Source organism: Microtus pennsylvanicus, chromosome 10, assembly GCF_037038515.1.
Source record: "Microtus pennsylvanicus isolate mMicPen1 chromosome 10, mMicPen1.hap1, whole genome shotgun sequence".
In the NCBI taxonomy this organism is placed as follows: Eukaryota; Metazoa; Chordata; class Mammalia; order Rodentia; family Cricetidae; genus Microtus; species Microtus pennsylvanicus.
In genome coordinates, this window is record NC_134588.1 from 62,937,962 (window position 1) to 62,953,898 (window position 15,937).

Below are 15,937 nucleotides of genomic sequence, written 5' to 3' on the forward strand. Positions count from 1 at the left end.
ATGCAATTTCCCATTTGTTGATAGTTCCAATATTGGAGCAAACTGAAGTTGATGAAATAATAAACATATCCTATGAATACTAAAGGTAGGATTTTCAAATTTTTCTGTCTAAAAAAACAGACTTTTCAGTTTCTCATTTGGTGGAACAGAGGGGTTATTAGGTTCATTACTAATGGTGTTATTTTTGGTCGTGTGCTTTTACAGCCATACTTGTCATGCAGGAGACTTCAGTTCTTGCCAGAACAGGACAGTGATGAGAACCCGGTATCCAGGGCAACCAAGAGTTCAGACTTCTCAGTCCATAAATAATCATTCCTCAGCTTGCCCTCTGTACTGCTGGTCTCCGAGCCCCTTCCTGACAAAGTGAGCTCCATCTGGAGGCCACCATTCTCTTTCTAACCGTGGCTCAGTGACGGCTGCAGAGCATCCTGTAAGGAAAGCCCTGCTTCACTTCTGTCTGCAATCAACCCTTACGAGTTTCACTTCGTTGCGTTGTTCTGTGGGCAAGGCATGGGGACATAGGTATTTTTCTGGGTGGTGGATACTGCCCGGCACCAAGGCTGTTTGAAGAGTTGTGTGTATCATGGCTGTGTCTAAGGAAATCAAATTAAACAAGAGAAAGCTGGGGGCAGAGGAGAGGGAGATAAAAGGCACTAAGTGAACATCGGCAATGATTTCCCCCTTTGCATCTCCTGGAGTCTCTTTGATTTCACCTTCCAGGATGACTTGCACATTCTCTCACAGGGGCCTCATCTTCTGTTGATGTCTGTGTAACCTATTTGATAAGCAACTCACATACCAAGAATTACCAGAAAGACAGACAGAGCTGCAGCGTTCTCACTGGGAAGTAAGACACTAATGGCAGTGGGAAAGACTCAGGTAGCACACGTGACTATGAGCTGAGGGAATGCTGAACGTGGGAGGCCTACAAAGAGACATGGAAAAAACTGGCTTTATGATGAAAGTGATTTTAAAATCAGTATTTGTTAAATATATAAAACTTCTGCCCACCACATTTGAAGTTAACATTTATGTGGTTTTAAAGCATAATTTAAAAATTTTAAAGATTTATTAATTTTTACTTTTTGTGCTTGGAATTTTTTTGTCTATGTGTTTGTGTGTGTACCACATGTGTGTCTGGTCCTGTGTAGGCTGGAAAAGGACATAAACTCCCCTGGACTGGAGTTACAGATGGCTGTGAGGCACCATATGGATGCTGGAAACCAAATTCAGGTCCTCTACAAGAGCAGTGAGTACTTTTAAATGATGAGCTGCCTCTTAGCCCCTAATTTAAGTTTTTACTATAGGACCTTTTATTTTTCCCAGTTGGCACCTAAGGAAGCAGGCAAGAGAGGATCAGGAACCTATGTTGGCACCGCAGAACTCAGAGATATTCTCTTGCTATTCTAGTTGGAACTGCAGACAGGAAGAAGAGTCGGCTTTTGTTTATTGAACTGTTTCAGTGCTGGGGACGGAAGCCAGGATGTCATACATGCTAGGCAATGACATGACCACTGCACTACATTCCTGGCTTTATATAGCTATGTATAAGCTATAGTAAAAGTTATTTTATATTTCACTCTCTGCTAGGCCATGGTGAGGGTGATGAACATATTAATGTGTTCTAACATGGAAAAGCATGGGGATTCAACCTTTGAAAAGCGTATCTGTAGCTCCCATCATGGCCCCTCAAACACAGAGGAGTCAGTAAAGCATCTAGTGACTTCTACAGAGGGTCCTTGAGTGTCTTCATAAGTGAACAGTATTTAGCGCAGCTATAGCCTTTCCCTTTTGTTCATTCATTTAATAAGTATTTCATTGAAAATACTAAGTCTCTTTCATGTGGCAAAAGGTTTGTGCCAGGAGTAGGGCCTGTCAGAGCCCATTTCACTGCCTGATTTTATAGACTTCTGTGATCTGAGGATCCCTCCCCTCCAAAGTCCACACATCAGAAACTTAATTGCCTACATGAAGGAAAAGAGAGGTGGGGTATTTAAGAAGTGGTTAGAGGGTGAAGATTCTGTGTTCGTGAATGAATTCATCCTATTATTGTGGGAGTGAGTTCATAATAAAAAGATGCATGGAGTTCCTTCCCACTAGTTTGTTTCCCACGCCCATCCCCACCCCATTCTCCCCATTCATCCTGCTTCAGGGATGATGCCTGAAGAAGCCTTTGCCAAATGCAGCTCCTTTGACCCTGGGCTTTCCAGACTTTAGAACTGAATAAAACAGACATTTGTGCTTATAAATGCCCTGGTTCTCATCTATTGAGCAGAACACAGGAGAGCTAAGACAATCATTATACACCCATTTCCAAGGGTGTCTAAGACAGTGGAAGACAAGATGGCATCCCCCCCCCAAAAGACTGTCTCAGAATGAGCTCTGCATGCTTCTCACGGTGGGTGCCTCATTTCAGCTCTAGTTTCCCTGGGTAAGGCTGGGCTTTGCTAGAAATGGGCCTGCTGCTTTTCAAGTCAAGGGAAGAGCTGCAAAGGGCAGGACTCACAGGTGGCAGACAGGAGTTCCACGTGGTTGTGTCATCACTGCTGGTACTGATGCTAACATTACAGTTGTCCACCTGGGATGCGCTCAGGCCATGAGGAGCTCCAGGGTCTTCTAGTTCCTCGTTTTGCTGCCGCCGGAGGCTTGCTAGCATCTGCAGCTCACATTCGCTCATCCGGCTGGGCTGATAGTTCCTCCAGTTGTATTCCTGACGGAGAGACAGAGATAAGACAAAGAGTTACTTGCTTTCAATTCTATGGGCTCCCGGCAAGTTTGACTGCAGCCCTACCTGCAATGGCTCCCCTCTGGGAGAGGACCAAATGCTCTTCACACCTTCATGAGAGGTTACCCTCCCTACTCAATGCAAGCTTTCTGCACACTGCCTTCATGAATAAACCCCAAAGCATCAAACTTGCATCTGCCTTGGTTCCTCTTTCATGCTAGCTCCTGCTGGTTGTCCATCTTGCTAACTGATGCCAGTCTTCCTTGGGGAGGCCTTTTTTGACAGTGACAAATGGGGCACCTCTTCTATTATGTGTCAGAGAATGTAAAAGTCTTGACTGTTAGCATTTGTTCCAATGGTAGTTGTCTAGCTAACTGCCCTTGCCACTGACTAGTTAGCACAGGTCACTGCCATGACTGTCTGACTCAGGCTGGAGTCCCATGGTGAGGGTTTGTGGGTGCTTAACTACAGGGCCCAAACTCAAAGCAGTTTTTAATTAACTTATGGATGAACTACTGATGCACTTTGGAAAAAGTGTTTCCTGGTAGCCCAGGCTGGCCTTGAAGTCACAGTAATTGTACTCCAGCCTCTTGAGTGCTGAGGTTGCAGGCTGAGTCACCACAGCCTTCTTAAAAGGAGCTTTGAAAAGAGAAGCACCCTTTCTAGACAGATGCCTGGCTCATACGGTTATGGACAATTTCAGCAGCGTTGACTACTAAGACCAAATTTAGTCAAATTACAGATACATGGAAGGTAATGAATGAGAGGTGGGAAAATGTAAGGTCTGCGATCCAGAAAGGCTTTGAATCCATACCTGACATCTTACTGATGCAGAACAGAAAGTAGGTGATTCACGATTATTACTGTAAGCCTCCAGATGCTAACACAAATAAATATTATTTCTTCTTTAATTTTTAAAAATTACATTTTTAGGAGTGACCTGCCTGCCCGGCAGACTGCCCCAAATCCTAGATTCGGTTCCCAAACACTCACTTACTCCCACCCCCACCATGTATGTGCCTGACCGGGCAGATGTCCAGTGCTCAGGCACAGGCCACACTAGTAAGAGCAGTGAGGGACCTGCCTGTCAGCAGAACTGCCCGACTCCCTAGATTCTGTCCCCAGAGACCCATTCTATTGCCCTCCCTCCAACCTCACCACTAACTCCAAAGGACTTCCACTGCCTAGGAGTAGGCCAAACCTATCAGAGGAGCAGGTGAGTGACATCTGCTAGCAGAACTGCCTTATTCTTTAGATGGTGTTCCCCAAAACCCATTCCACTGTGCCCCTGTCTGCCCCCACTGCCATCCTCTCCAGCTCTGTGCCTCAAGTAGGGTGGATTTCTGCTGCCCAGGAACAGGCCATGCCAGTCAGAACACCTGCCACAGAGTAGGCTATGGCAGTCAGAATAAGAGGTGCAAGTCAAGTAAGTCAGAAACACACATAGGCAATCTGAAGCAGAGACCCCCTACCGGACTGTATCACACCAGCTAGAACCCCAGGCCACAAAGATCAGAAGATCAAAGAAGTAGAAATTAAGGAAGAAAACACCTGTCCAAATTTAGACGAACTCAGAAAGCAATACCCAAGCCTATAATCACCCCAAACCCAGATGTCCAGACTCCATTGTAGAAACACAACCAACAATAGCTAGGGCAAGATGTCACCACCTGAGCCCAGCTACCCTATGCCAGAAAGACCTGATTATTCCAATGCATCTGAAGCACAAAAAGATGACCTTAAAACCAACTTTATGAAGATGAAAGCCGTCCTTAAAGAGGAAATGAAGAAATCCCTTAAAGAAATTGAAGAAGAGATAAACAAAAAATTGGAGGAAATCAATAAATCCCTTAAAGAATACCAAGAAAGCTAAGGAAAAAAACCCAAACAAACAACAGACAAGGAAACTGTTCAAAGTCTGGAAATAGAAATAGAAGCAATAAAGAAAACACAAACAGAGAATTCTAGAAATGGAAAATCCAGGTAAGTGAACAGGAACTACAGATGCAAGCGTAACCAACAGAATGCATATGATGGAAGAGAGAATCTCAGGCACTGAAGATACGATAGAAGAAATATTTTCATCAGTCAAAGAAAGTATTAAATCTAAAATATTCCTAACAAAAAACATCCAGGAAATCTGGAACACCATGAAAAGACCAAATCTAAGAATAATAGGAAAAAAGGAGAATAATCTCAGCTCAAAGGCCCAGAAACTAATTTTAACAAAATCATAGAAGAAAATTTTTCTAACTTAAAGGAGATACCTATAAAAGCACAAGAAAGATACAGAACAGCAGATAGATTGAACCAAAAAAGACACAAAAATAAAAATTCTAGACATACAGAACAAAAAAGAATATTAAAAGCTGCAAAGGAAAAGGCCAACTTATTAGATCTACACCTGGCTTATCAATAAAGATGCTAAAAGCCAGAAAGACCTGGACAAATGTCCTACAGACTCTAAGAGACCATGGATGCCAGCCCAGACTACTATACCCAGCAACACTTTCAATCACTATAGATGGAGAAAACATGATATTTCATGATAAAGTCAAATTTAAACAATACCTATTGACAAATCCAGCCCTACAGAAGGTGTTAGATGAGAATCCAAACCAAAGAAAGTCAACTACACCCACAAAAACACATGCAAAAAATAATCTCATACCAACAAAATGGAAAGAAATGAAACTCTCTCTCTGTCTCTGTCTCTGTCTCTGTCTCTCTCTCTCTCTCTCTCTCACACACACATACATACACACACCACCACCACCACCACCATAAAAACAACAGTAAGATAACAAGAATTAACAATCATTGGTCATCAATATCTCTCAAAATCAATGGACTCAGCTGGCAAACAAAAAGACACTGACTAACTGAATGGATACAAAACCAGGATCCATCCTTCTGCTGCATACAAGCAACATACCTAAACATCAAAGACAGACATTACCTCAGAGTGTAGGGCTGAAAAAGGAGTTTTTCCAAGCAAATTTTATTCATAGGTCCAGAAGCCTTGTACCACAAGAACCCTCTCTCCATATATGTAATTACTTTTAAAAGTATCATGTAAATGCTTTGTATATACTTTGCTATGTATATACCTGGTCAGATTAAAGACTCATATTACAGTTTTCTTATTGATTCATAAAACACCTTTACATACTGACGGCAGCATCGTTCTCTGATCATTATTAAAGGTATTTTCTTGGTCATACTTATTATCATGCTTTTCACTTTGCTCACACATGTTAAAATTATATAAAATTTCTGCCCCAAATACAGCACCTCTTTTTCATGGCATATATATTACATTACTTTCTCTTGTTTTCCTTCCTTCTCCCTCCCATAGTTCTCTTTTATCTTCCAATCCCACACCCTCCTAAGTCTTTATATGAGAGTATACATGTAATATTTGTCTTTCTGTCCTATTTATTTTGCTTAACATAATGATTCTAGTTCTATCCATTTCCTTGTGAGTGTGATGGTTTCATTTATCTTTTTCTAAGGCTGAATAAAATTTTAGTGTGTGTAAATCTTTTCTTTACCCATTCATCTTTGATGGGTACCCAGACTTTTGTGAATATAGCAGCAATAGACAGGCATGTACAATCTCTATGCTGACTGAGAATCTTTTGGATATTTTTTGGGGATTACATTTAGGACCTAGGATAGATTTCAGTGTTTGAAGGAACTTCCATACTAATTCCATAGGGCTTGACTGGCTTACACTTCTGCTCGCAGTGTGTAAGGGTCATTGCTTATTTTCTGATAGGGTAAAATGGATGGTTTCTCAAAGAAGTTTTAATTTGCAATTTTGTGATGGCTAAAGGTGTCAAACATCTGTCAAATAGTTATTGGCTATTTTTGGTTGTTCTTTTGAGCATCATCTGTTCAGTTTCTCAGCTCATTTGCTGAATGGATGATTTGTTTTTTTTTTTCTGATATTTAAGTTTTTGTAAGTCTTTATATATTCTAGATGTTAATATCATGATTGATGTACAATTGGCAACTACATTTCCTCTATTTTATAGGCTGTCTCTTCACTCTGCTGAATGGTTTCTTTGCTGCTTTTCACTTTCCTAGGTCCCCAATGTGCATCATTAGATTATTTATTTGAGATTGTTCAGATTTCTATATACTTTCCTCTTAGAACTAACTTAATTACATTGCAAGGATACCAGTGTAGTTGTGTTTCAATTTTCATTTGATTTTAAGAATTTCAAAACTCCCAGTGTTTCCTTCAATGACTCACAGGGTCATTCAAGAGTTCACCAGTCTGTCTCCAAGTTTTTGTGTAGTTTCTCTTGTTATTCAGTTCTAGTTTTATTCTGTTGCGATCTGATACTATGTAAGGGATCATTTTAATTCTTTTGAATTTGTTTGGACTTGCTTTGTGGCCTAGAATGTGGTCTATTTTATAAAAAAGTTCATGGGCTTCTGAGAAGAGTGCATATTCTACAGGTATGTTAGGTCCATTTTCTCTATGTCATGGTTCACCTGAGGTTCCTTGGCTGAGTTTTAGTTTTCATCGCCTGTCTAAAGATGAGAGGGGCGCCCAGAGTCATCACTATTCCTAGATATTGACCTAGCCCACCCTCTATTCACACTAGAGTTTGTTTTATGAAGTTAAGAAGTCTCAGATTTGGCCTCTACATATTTACAGTTATTATGTATTCTTGATGGATTATTTCTGTTGTTAGAATGTAGTATTACATTAATGAGTTTTTAAGCAGCTTTGGGAGAAAATGTCATAAGAGGTACAACATCTACATTTCACTGAAAAACCACTAAAAAGGTAATATTTCAAAGTCAGAAGAAGTAGTCGAGGTCACAATAAAGCATGGCAATATGATCAGCATCATCAGGAGATACATGCAACTCAGAGCTACAGTGACTTTTCCCTTAGTTTCATTGGTTATGTGAAAAAAGATAGACAACAAATGTTGGCAACTATGGAAAAATGAGACCTTTGATCCACTGCTGGGTCAGTCTATGAAGTGGAGAAGCTAGTCTAGAAAAAAGTTTTGCAGTTTTTCAAAATGCTTAACGTAGAGTGTTTATGAGACCTAGAAATACTCTCCTGAACATATATAACAGGAACCAAAAATCCGTATTATCTTCCACATACACACATCCCAAACAACCAATCAAAAAAACACGCAGAGAAACCCAAATATGTGTACACAAATGTTCATAGCAGCATTATTTCAAATTGCCAAAAGGTGAAAACAGCCAAATATCTATCAACTAACCAATGGAATTTTGTTTATCCATTTCATATGATGTAACACAGTCGCAAAGGTTAATAAGGTTTGTTACAGTCCACCATCTAGATGGCCCTCGAAAGGATTATACTACAGGAAAACAGCCACAGGCAAAGGCCACATAGCATGTTATTCATTATCTGACAAGTCTAGAGTAGGCAAACAGACATGGGAAGTAGATTAAGATGTCAGAGGCTTGGGAAAAGGTGTGCAAGCAACTTTGAGGTATATAACTTCCCCTGAGGGTGCTGGAAATGCTCTGAAATTAGGGTCACTATGGCGGTTAGAGAATGAATTAAAACTCCTGTGTTGTCTATTTTAAACAGGTGATTGTTATGGCATATTAATGACCTCAACTAAAACAGTTTAGTAACCAGAGGTGATACGAATCCCTGCCTAACTTCAGGTACAATGGTGAACAAGTGACTTGTCCTGTCCTTCGAGTTATAGAAAGGAACATCCCAGTGTGTCACACCATGACGTTTAGCTTATCTTGTCACTGCCAATATGTGCTTTTTACAATGGAGAATGACACTTGAATATGTCCATTAGAAGAAATTGATGTCGTTAGTATGACGGATCCATGTATCCAATCCATAGAATTCATAGGCCAGTACTGTGACTGAACGAATAACTGTGTGTTGAGAAGAAAATAAGAGCTGGAGGTGATGATTCTATTAGGCAGATCTAAAGCCAGGTCCTAGCTTTACCATTTCCAGCCATGACCGAGGACAGCATCTATCTCTTCATGCCTTAGTTTCTTCATCCATAGAGGCCACAGTAGCCTCGTGGCATGTGTGATAGACTTGCTAGTAGACAGCAGACGCTTAGCACGGCATGAACAGTGACAGCATGCTAGCGCTATCTATACTTAGAGAAAACAGTGTGTGTTGGCTCTCACATATCTGTCAAAAGCTCATGTGCTAAGGACTTGGCATAGGGTCTTACAAGGAGGGGAACAGAATGCTCTCTCTTTTTGCTTGTCTGTGTGTGTACATGTGCATGCCTGTGCATGTGTGCCATGGTGCATGTGTGGAGGCTGGAGGACATGTGGAAAGGGTTTCTCCTTCTATCTAAATGTGGATTCTAGGAATTGACCTCAGGCATCTAGATTTGTGCAGCAAGGACCTTTCCCCAGGAAGCCATCTTCTATCCCTGGAAGTGTAACTTTTGAGAGGGGGGCTGGTGGGTGGTCTTAGGTCACTGGTTATGCTGTTAAAGGGGATTTTGGGGTGTACCCTGTATCTTCCTCTTCTTTTCTTTTTCACCACCTGGGCACGAGGTGACTAGTTTTATCATATGCTGCTGTTTGTCATATGTGCCGTCACTCCACAGGCGCCCAAACAACAGGACTGAAACCTTCCAATTGTGAGCCCAAAATAAACCCTCCTTTCTTTATAAGCCGATTATCTTGTCCATATGTTGTTTCGTTTTGTTAGTATTTTGAGACAGGGTTTCTCTGTAGCTTTTGGTTCCTGTCCTGGAACTAGCTCTTGTAGACCAGGCTGGCTTCGAACTCACAAAGATCCACCTGCCTCTGCCTCCCGAGTGCTGGGATTAAAGGCGTGTACCACTACCACCGAGCATCTTGTCTATATGTTATAGTCATAGCTAATGCATGTGCCTCCACCTACATCTATATTAAAATGTGTGTGATATAAAACATATAAAAATAGAAATTAAGGTGGCTGAGATTTAAAAATTGGAGCCCTGTGCAGGCAGCAGAAGCCCTGTGCTGGGCTTCTACTCAGGCTGACAAACTCTTGTCATCCAAGCCCAGACTAAGAGCTTTGAGTTTTCACTCCATTCTCTACTCCACCTACGAGCTACTGGAGGGTGTGGAGGAGCAGGTCCTACAGAATCACGTCATCACTGAATAGGGTCAGGTGGCCCACAGCTTAGAGCTGCTGTGGATTCAGCCCTCAATGCTTGTCCTGCTGCTAGACAGTTTGGGGCAGTGGTGCTGCTTGAAGGCTAAAAGCACAAAGGTAGAGTCCAGTGATCCTTGGGGAAACTGAGGGCGGGAAAGTATGCGGCAGCCTGGAGCTCAAATAGAACCTGGCCCTGACCCCCTTGCCCAGCAAGAAGATCACCCTGACTCTGGGCGACCACAGGATATCTGAGACATGCCCTTGTGATGGTCTAGTATTTATGGTTTGCCAGAAATCGCCTTAAACTAGACCAGCAACTTGTTGCCATGAACATTCGCGTGCAAAGCTATTTGGGCCAAAGGATGTACTGTGTGACACACTGCAGTGTCCAATGCCACTAAGAGGAAAGAATATGCAATGGAGAGCGGGAAAGATGGAGGCATGGAGAGCTGCGGGCTTGGTGGACAGAGGTGGAACTAGCGATGACATTGATGGCAGGTGTAAGAGAAGGCTATGTGTTACCACTGAAGCCCATGCAGATATCCGGGGTCTGCAGTGCCACCGGAAGCCACACTGATGTCCATGGGCCATGCTGCTGCTGAGGGACATTTGGGTCTATGGCCTATGCTGCAGCAGAGGGCTGTGCTGATGTCTGGGGTCCGTACTGTCCCTGGAGACCACCCTGAGGTCTGTGGCACGTGCTGACCCTGCGGACACCCATGGACCATGCTGTTGCCAGAAATCATTTGGAAATTTATGATCTGTGCTCCTGCTAGCAAGGAAGCTCATTTTCAGTGGCATTGATGACTGCAGACTTAAAGTCGAGAAAAAGGGACATAGAAGACTTTAGTTATAATCCCTACCCCCACTCCTCAAAGTAACAGCCTATACAGGAGACTCTCAAAGAAAACTCTTAAAAATTGTAATAAGGTTGATCCCGAATTTGGGTCTGAAAAAGCATGGGATAAATTTGGACTAGCTGAACATAGAGGACAATGAGGAATACTGAGAACTCAAGAACAATCGCAGAGGGTTTTTGATCCTACTGCATGTACTGGCTTTGGGGGAGCCTAGGCAGTTTGGATGCTCACCTTATGAGACCTGGATAGAGGTGGGCGGTCCTTGGGCTTCCCACAGGTCAGGGAACCCTGATTGCTCTTTGAGCAGATGAGGGAGGGTGACTTGATCGAGGGAGGGGGAGGGAAATGGGAGGTGGTGGTGGAGAGGAGGCAGAAATCCTTAATAAATAAATAAATTAAAAATAAAAAAAATAAAAAAAATTGTAATAAGGATGCTGACGTGTAGCTCTCCATAATCAACGGCTTCTATCAGAGCCCAAGGTAGGGAAAGACTCAGCTTTCTTTAAGGAGCTGGCTACTGAGAGTTTAACCACACTCCAGTGAGTATATAGGCAATATAAATTGGACTTGTGTTTTTCTTCTTCTTCTTCATTTGCTTATTTTTAGAGGGGAGGAAAGGTCACACAATGGTGGCAGACCTGAGAGGACTGGGATACTTGAGAGATGCAGCACGCGAGGGCTGATTGTCATCCAGCTGAATTAGAGGATGCCACATTCAAGTCCAAAGTGACATCTGATAGCTAATTAAGTTTGCTGTAGTGGAACTGGTGGTCTTTAGAAAGATCCTTCCACCATGGGCAGTAGTGAAGCACGGGCTGAGGAATACCTGGCTGGGCTACCACAGTAACCTGCAATGATTCCTTCCACAAATGCTCACTAAGACTCTTTTCCATGCCAGGCTCTTTCACGTATTTTCATGATTCTATTTCATACAGAATAACCAGCATTCAGACAGGCATTTGGAAGGGGCATAGAGAAGGAAGGAGCGAGCTTCTCCTAGGGTCACAGTAGAGCAACTTGTGGCAAACAGGTAATTAACTTACTTCTCCAAGACAGTTTTGATTTGAAATCTCTTAAATCATTTCAAAACCACCAGGAAGGCGAAATTGTTATTTTCTTTATTATTTTGAAAAGAGGCCTATCATATGGTTTTCAGATCAAGGGGATCCACACACAAGAGTCTAACTGAACTGCCCAACTTCTGAAGGGCTCAACATGGTAACCGCAACCTAATTTTGTCTTCAAAAATCCTTGTAAGACAGGGAGGTGCTGCTGATCAGCTTTGCTGGGAATGAGGCATGGGCTGAAGGCTGTCCAATCAGTTGTGCTCTGCTCCTGGTAAGCCCTTTGCTCACTAAGTCTTCCAGGTGGTTAATTTCAGTGATCTGTCTTAGATACTAGCTGCAAAGGCATTAAGGCAACCTCGTTATTGCTGTGACCCTTTAATGCAGTTCCTCATGCTGTGGTGAACCCCAACCATAAAATTATTTTCAGTGGTACTTCACAACTATAATTTTGCTAGTTATGGATCTTAATGTAAACATATGTGTTTTCTGATAATCTTAGGGAATGCCCATGAGTGGGTCAACTGACTCCCAAAGCAGTCTTGAACACAGGTTAAGAGCTAATGCATTAATGAATGCCCGTTGCTCTCATGAGCCTTACAGTTAACAAAGCAAATGGGATTGCTGGGATGAGACAGCTATACAGCAGAGAATGATGAAGGGTCACATTGATAACCACCTGGGGCCTTCATGTCAAGTCAAAAGAAAAATTAGCTCCAGGAGAAAGATAAAATATGGCACAGGAAACAACCTTTTAACTTGATGTCCTTTACCCAGATTCTCTTTTCAAGATTTTAGCATGCAATAGCTTAAGGGATTAAACATCTGGCTGCAAAATTGGGGGTAAGGGAGGATTCAGCCTCAGTTTACCATGTGGAGAGAACTGAGACCAAGAATCTCACCATTTCTTTACAGCTGGGGAACAGAGCTCAGAGAACACTTGGCAGTTCTTCCTGCCCCGGAATTTATAAATCTGTATGATGCCATTTAGATGAGTCCCCATTGTGACCACACAGCAGGAAAATCATGGGAGGTCAGTCAGGAGCTACAGTTGGCGTGCCATGCTAGAGCGCCTGTCTCATATGGATGAGTCCCTGAGTTCTATCCCCAGCAGAGGAGAAAAGTAAAGTCTGCTACCAAACCCAAACCATATTGGTACAGTTTCAAGCTATGCTGAGTGTATCTTCATACTTGTCCACTCGAAAGAGATGGTGGTTGTTAGGGAATACTACACATAGTGACATCGGAGCTTGAAATTCAGGTCAACTTCATAGGGAAGATGATGTTTAATTGGGGCCTTTACAAAGGGTGGCACCGCAATATATTCCAACCCTCAAACAAAACAAACAAACAAACAAACAAACAAAATGTGAGGCAAGCCAGAAGTATGCAGATCATGTTCACAAGAACCCTTTCAGTAGACGAGAAAGTAACACTTCCATATTACTATTTTAGAAGTGAAGTAATACTGACCCAAAGTAACAGAGATAAGAATAGCTATGATTAATTGAAACTCTGTAGTATGAAAGTATTTCCTGTGTTTCATCCAAGTTTTATTAAAAGTCTAAAGTTTTACCAAAAATATATTATTAACATTTCCCAAATAAAATAAAATAAAAAATAAAATAAAAATTAGTTATCCCTTTGCCTAGTAAAACTGATAATTAGTGATGTTACATTCACACAGGGAACAACTATGCAGCCATGAAATGGTTTCTTTATTGGCTCTCACCAGCAAAATGCAAAGAAAGAAGGCTTTAAAGAAAATACAGAGGTAAAACTGATCCTAGGGACAGTTGTAAAGTGATGTGGGAGTGTCATATATCAATCTGTTGATCTCATTGGTTAAGTAATAAACAAACTGCTTGGGCTCATAGCTTAGAACATAGGTGGGTGGAGTAAACAGAACAGAATGCTGGGAGGAAGAGGAAGTGAGCTCAGAGACGCCATCCTCTCCTCTCCTGGGCAGACACACGCGATTCAGCTCCGACCCAGGATGGACGTAGGCTAGAATCTTCCCGGTAAGCGCACCTTGGGGTGCAACACAGATGATTAGAAATGGGCTAAATTAATATGTGAGAATTAGCCTAGAAGAGGCTAGATAGAAATGGGCCAAGCAGTGATTAAAAGAATACAGTGTCTGTGTAATTATTTCGGGGAATAAGCTAGCCAGGCGGCTGGGGTGCTGGGAACGCAGCCCCACTGCTCCTATTACTACAGAGTGGTGCCCAATGTGGGACTCGAACCCACGACCCTGAGATTAAGAGTCTCATGCTCTACTGACTGAGCTAGCCGGGCAGCCGGGGTGCTGGGAACGCAGCCCCGCTGCTCCTATTACTACAGTAAAGTGATAGTGACAGAAATGGGCAGTAACTGAGAGAACACATAGGATCTCTGAGGTATGGTTATTGTTTTTCTTTCTTAATCTGGATGAGGGTTATTTGAATTTGTTCAGATTATGAACAAAACATATACTTACAGTGCCCACACTGCTACATGACCAACCACAATGACTGAATCTAAAGTTCACAAAGGATCTGTGAGGACCAGATTGCTTGGAAATCCCTGACAACTTACTTGGGCCATGCTACAGAAGAAAATGAGCATCAGTCTAAGTTGAAAGAGAGAGAGAGAGAGAGAGAGAGAGAGAGAGAGAGAGAGAGAGAGAGAGGTGCTTTTACACGTAAATTTACTTTTGAGTTTTACAGATGTAAGTACAGTTTTGGAAACTGTCTTGGGGTCCTTCATGACAGCAAGAATAGAATAAGCCTATTCTTACAAGCTAACTTTAAACTTTAATTGCAATTTTAATTTGAGGATTCATTTCCCTTCTGTTACTTCTTTCAAGAGTATCTGGTTCTTGAACTGTCATTTTAAATAGTAACTGATACACTAGCATCCTGGGGCATCTCTTCACCAGTGAGCTAAGCATCCCTGTAAGAATTTGATCTGATTCACTGGGGACACAGCGCTAATATTACAAATGAGGAGCAGGCAGGGGAACAAACAGGAGCAGTAAAGTGGTACATACTCCGGCACCCTGCTCATCCACAATTTACAGTACCCTGCAGCATGTGTCTACCACACAAGGGGGAAATTAAAACTTAAAGACCAAGCCATGCTATAACCTGGAGCATTTTGCCAAGGGTAGAAGATGTGCTATCAGCGCACAGGACATAAACCAGGAGTCAGTCATTCAAAAGGACCAACTTCTCAGAGTCTAGACTGTGTCTTATGCCAATGGCAGTCACAGATCTAATCAGAGGCAGTGGTGCTAAATGTCTGCCACAGAGGGTTCAGCACCCTGCACATCAAACACACCCATCCCCTACAGTGTCTCAGGAGGAGAATTCTAGAGTAATCAGACTCAGTTTAATTCCTTGTGAGGAGATAGGTAATATTCAGCACAACCCATATATCTGTACTTTGGGAAGGTGGGCCACAAACCAATCTTTAAACGATTTATGTATTGATGTGTTATGTTTGTAGAGAATGCCCTTAATCCATGATCTACATAGAAATACACCTTTATACATTTTGCCTTGATAGCTGACTAGCTGATTTTCTGAATGAACTCTGGCAGTTTTAGCTGGATTCTTTTTTTATTAAACTTATGGTGAGTTGAAAACTGATTTCCAATTTTTCAGCATCTACCTTCTGAGTTCAAGGGTACTTCTTGAGCTTAACAATGAAATATACATTAATAGGAATGTGGCAGAGTCAAGCTGAAGAGGTGTCACATTCAAGGATATGACATCTTCAAGGTAACAGTAGCCTTGGACATGGGACAAGCAACATAGATTTCAATAAATGATAGTTTAAATTATTTTTTCAGAGACTGAGTTACTTAAGTAATTAAGGTTACTGAGTATTATAGAAATAAAAATAGCAGAGCAAACAATCTGAAATTTTGGGGGTATGAAGATGGAAAGGCCCAATGGGATTAAGCAATGAGATGACGGAAAGGGAGGAGGGGAGGAGGAGAGGGGGAGGAGAACTAGAGGGAACAGAATAGTCAAGATGGGAAAAGGACAGAGACAGAGAACAAGGAAAGATATCTTGATTGAGGGAGCCATTATGGGGCTAGCAAGAAACCTGGCACCAGAGAAATTCCCAGGAATGCACAAGGATGATCCTAGCTAAG

The 15,937-nt window shown here is 42.1% G+C and overlaps 1 protein-coding gene across 6 annotated transcripts in view; it reads right to left on the reverse strand.

Moving 5' to 3' along the window:
- The window catches only part of Cfap20dc (CFAP20 domain containing), a 225,524-nt gene that overhangs the window by 49,013 nt on the left and 160,574 nt on the right, over positions 1–15,937 (reverse strand). For all 6 annotated transcript variants that reach the window (XM_075988576.1, XM_075988575.1, XM_075988577.1 and 3 more), the window contains one exon: positions 2,507–2,710. In XM_075988576.1, coding sequence (XP_075844691.1) covers positions 2,507–2,710 — 204 coding nt within the window. The remainder of the gene's footprint in view (positions 1–2,506; positions 2,711–15,937) is intronic.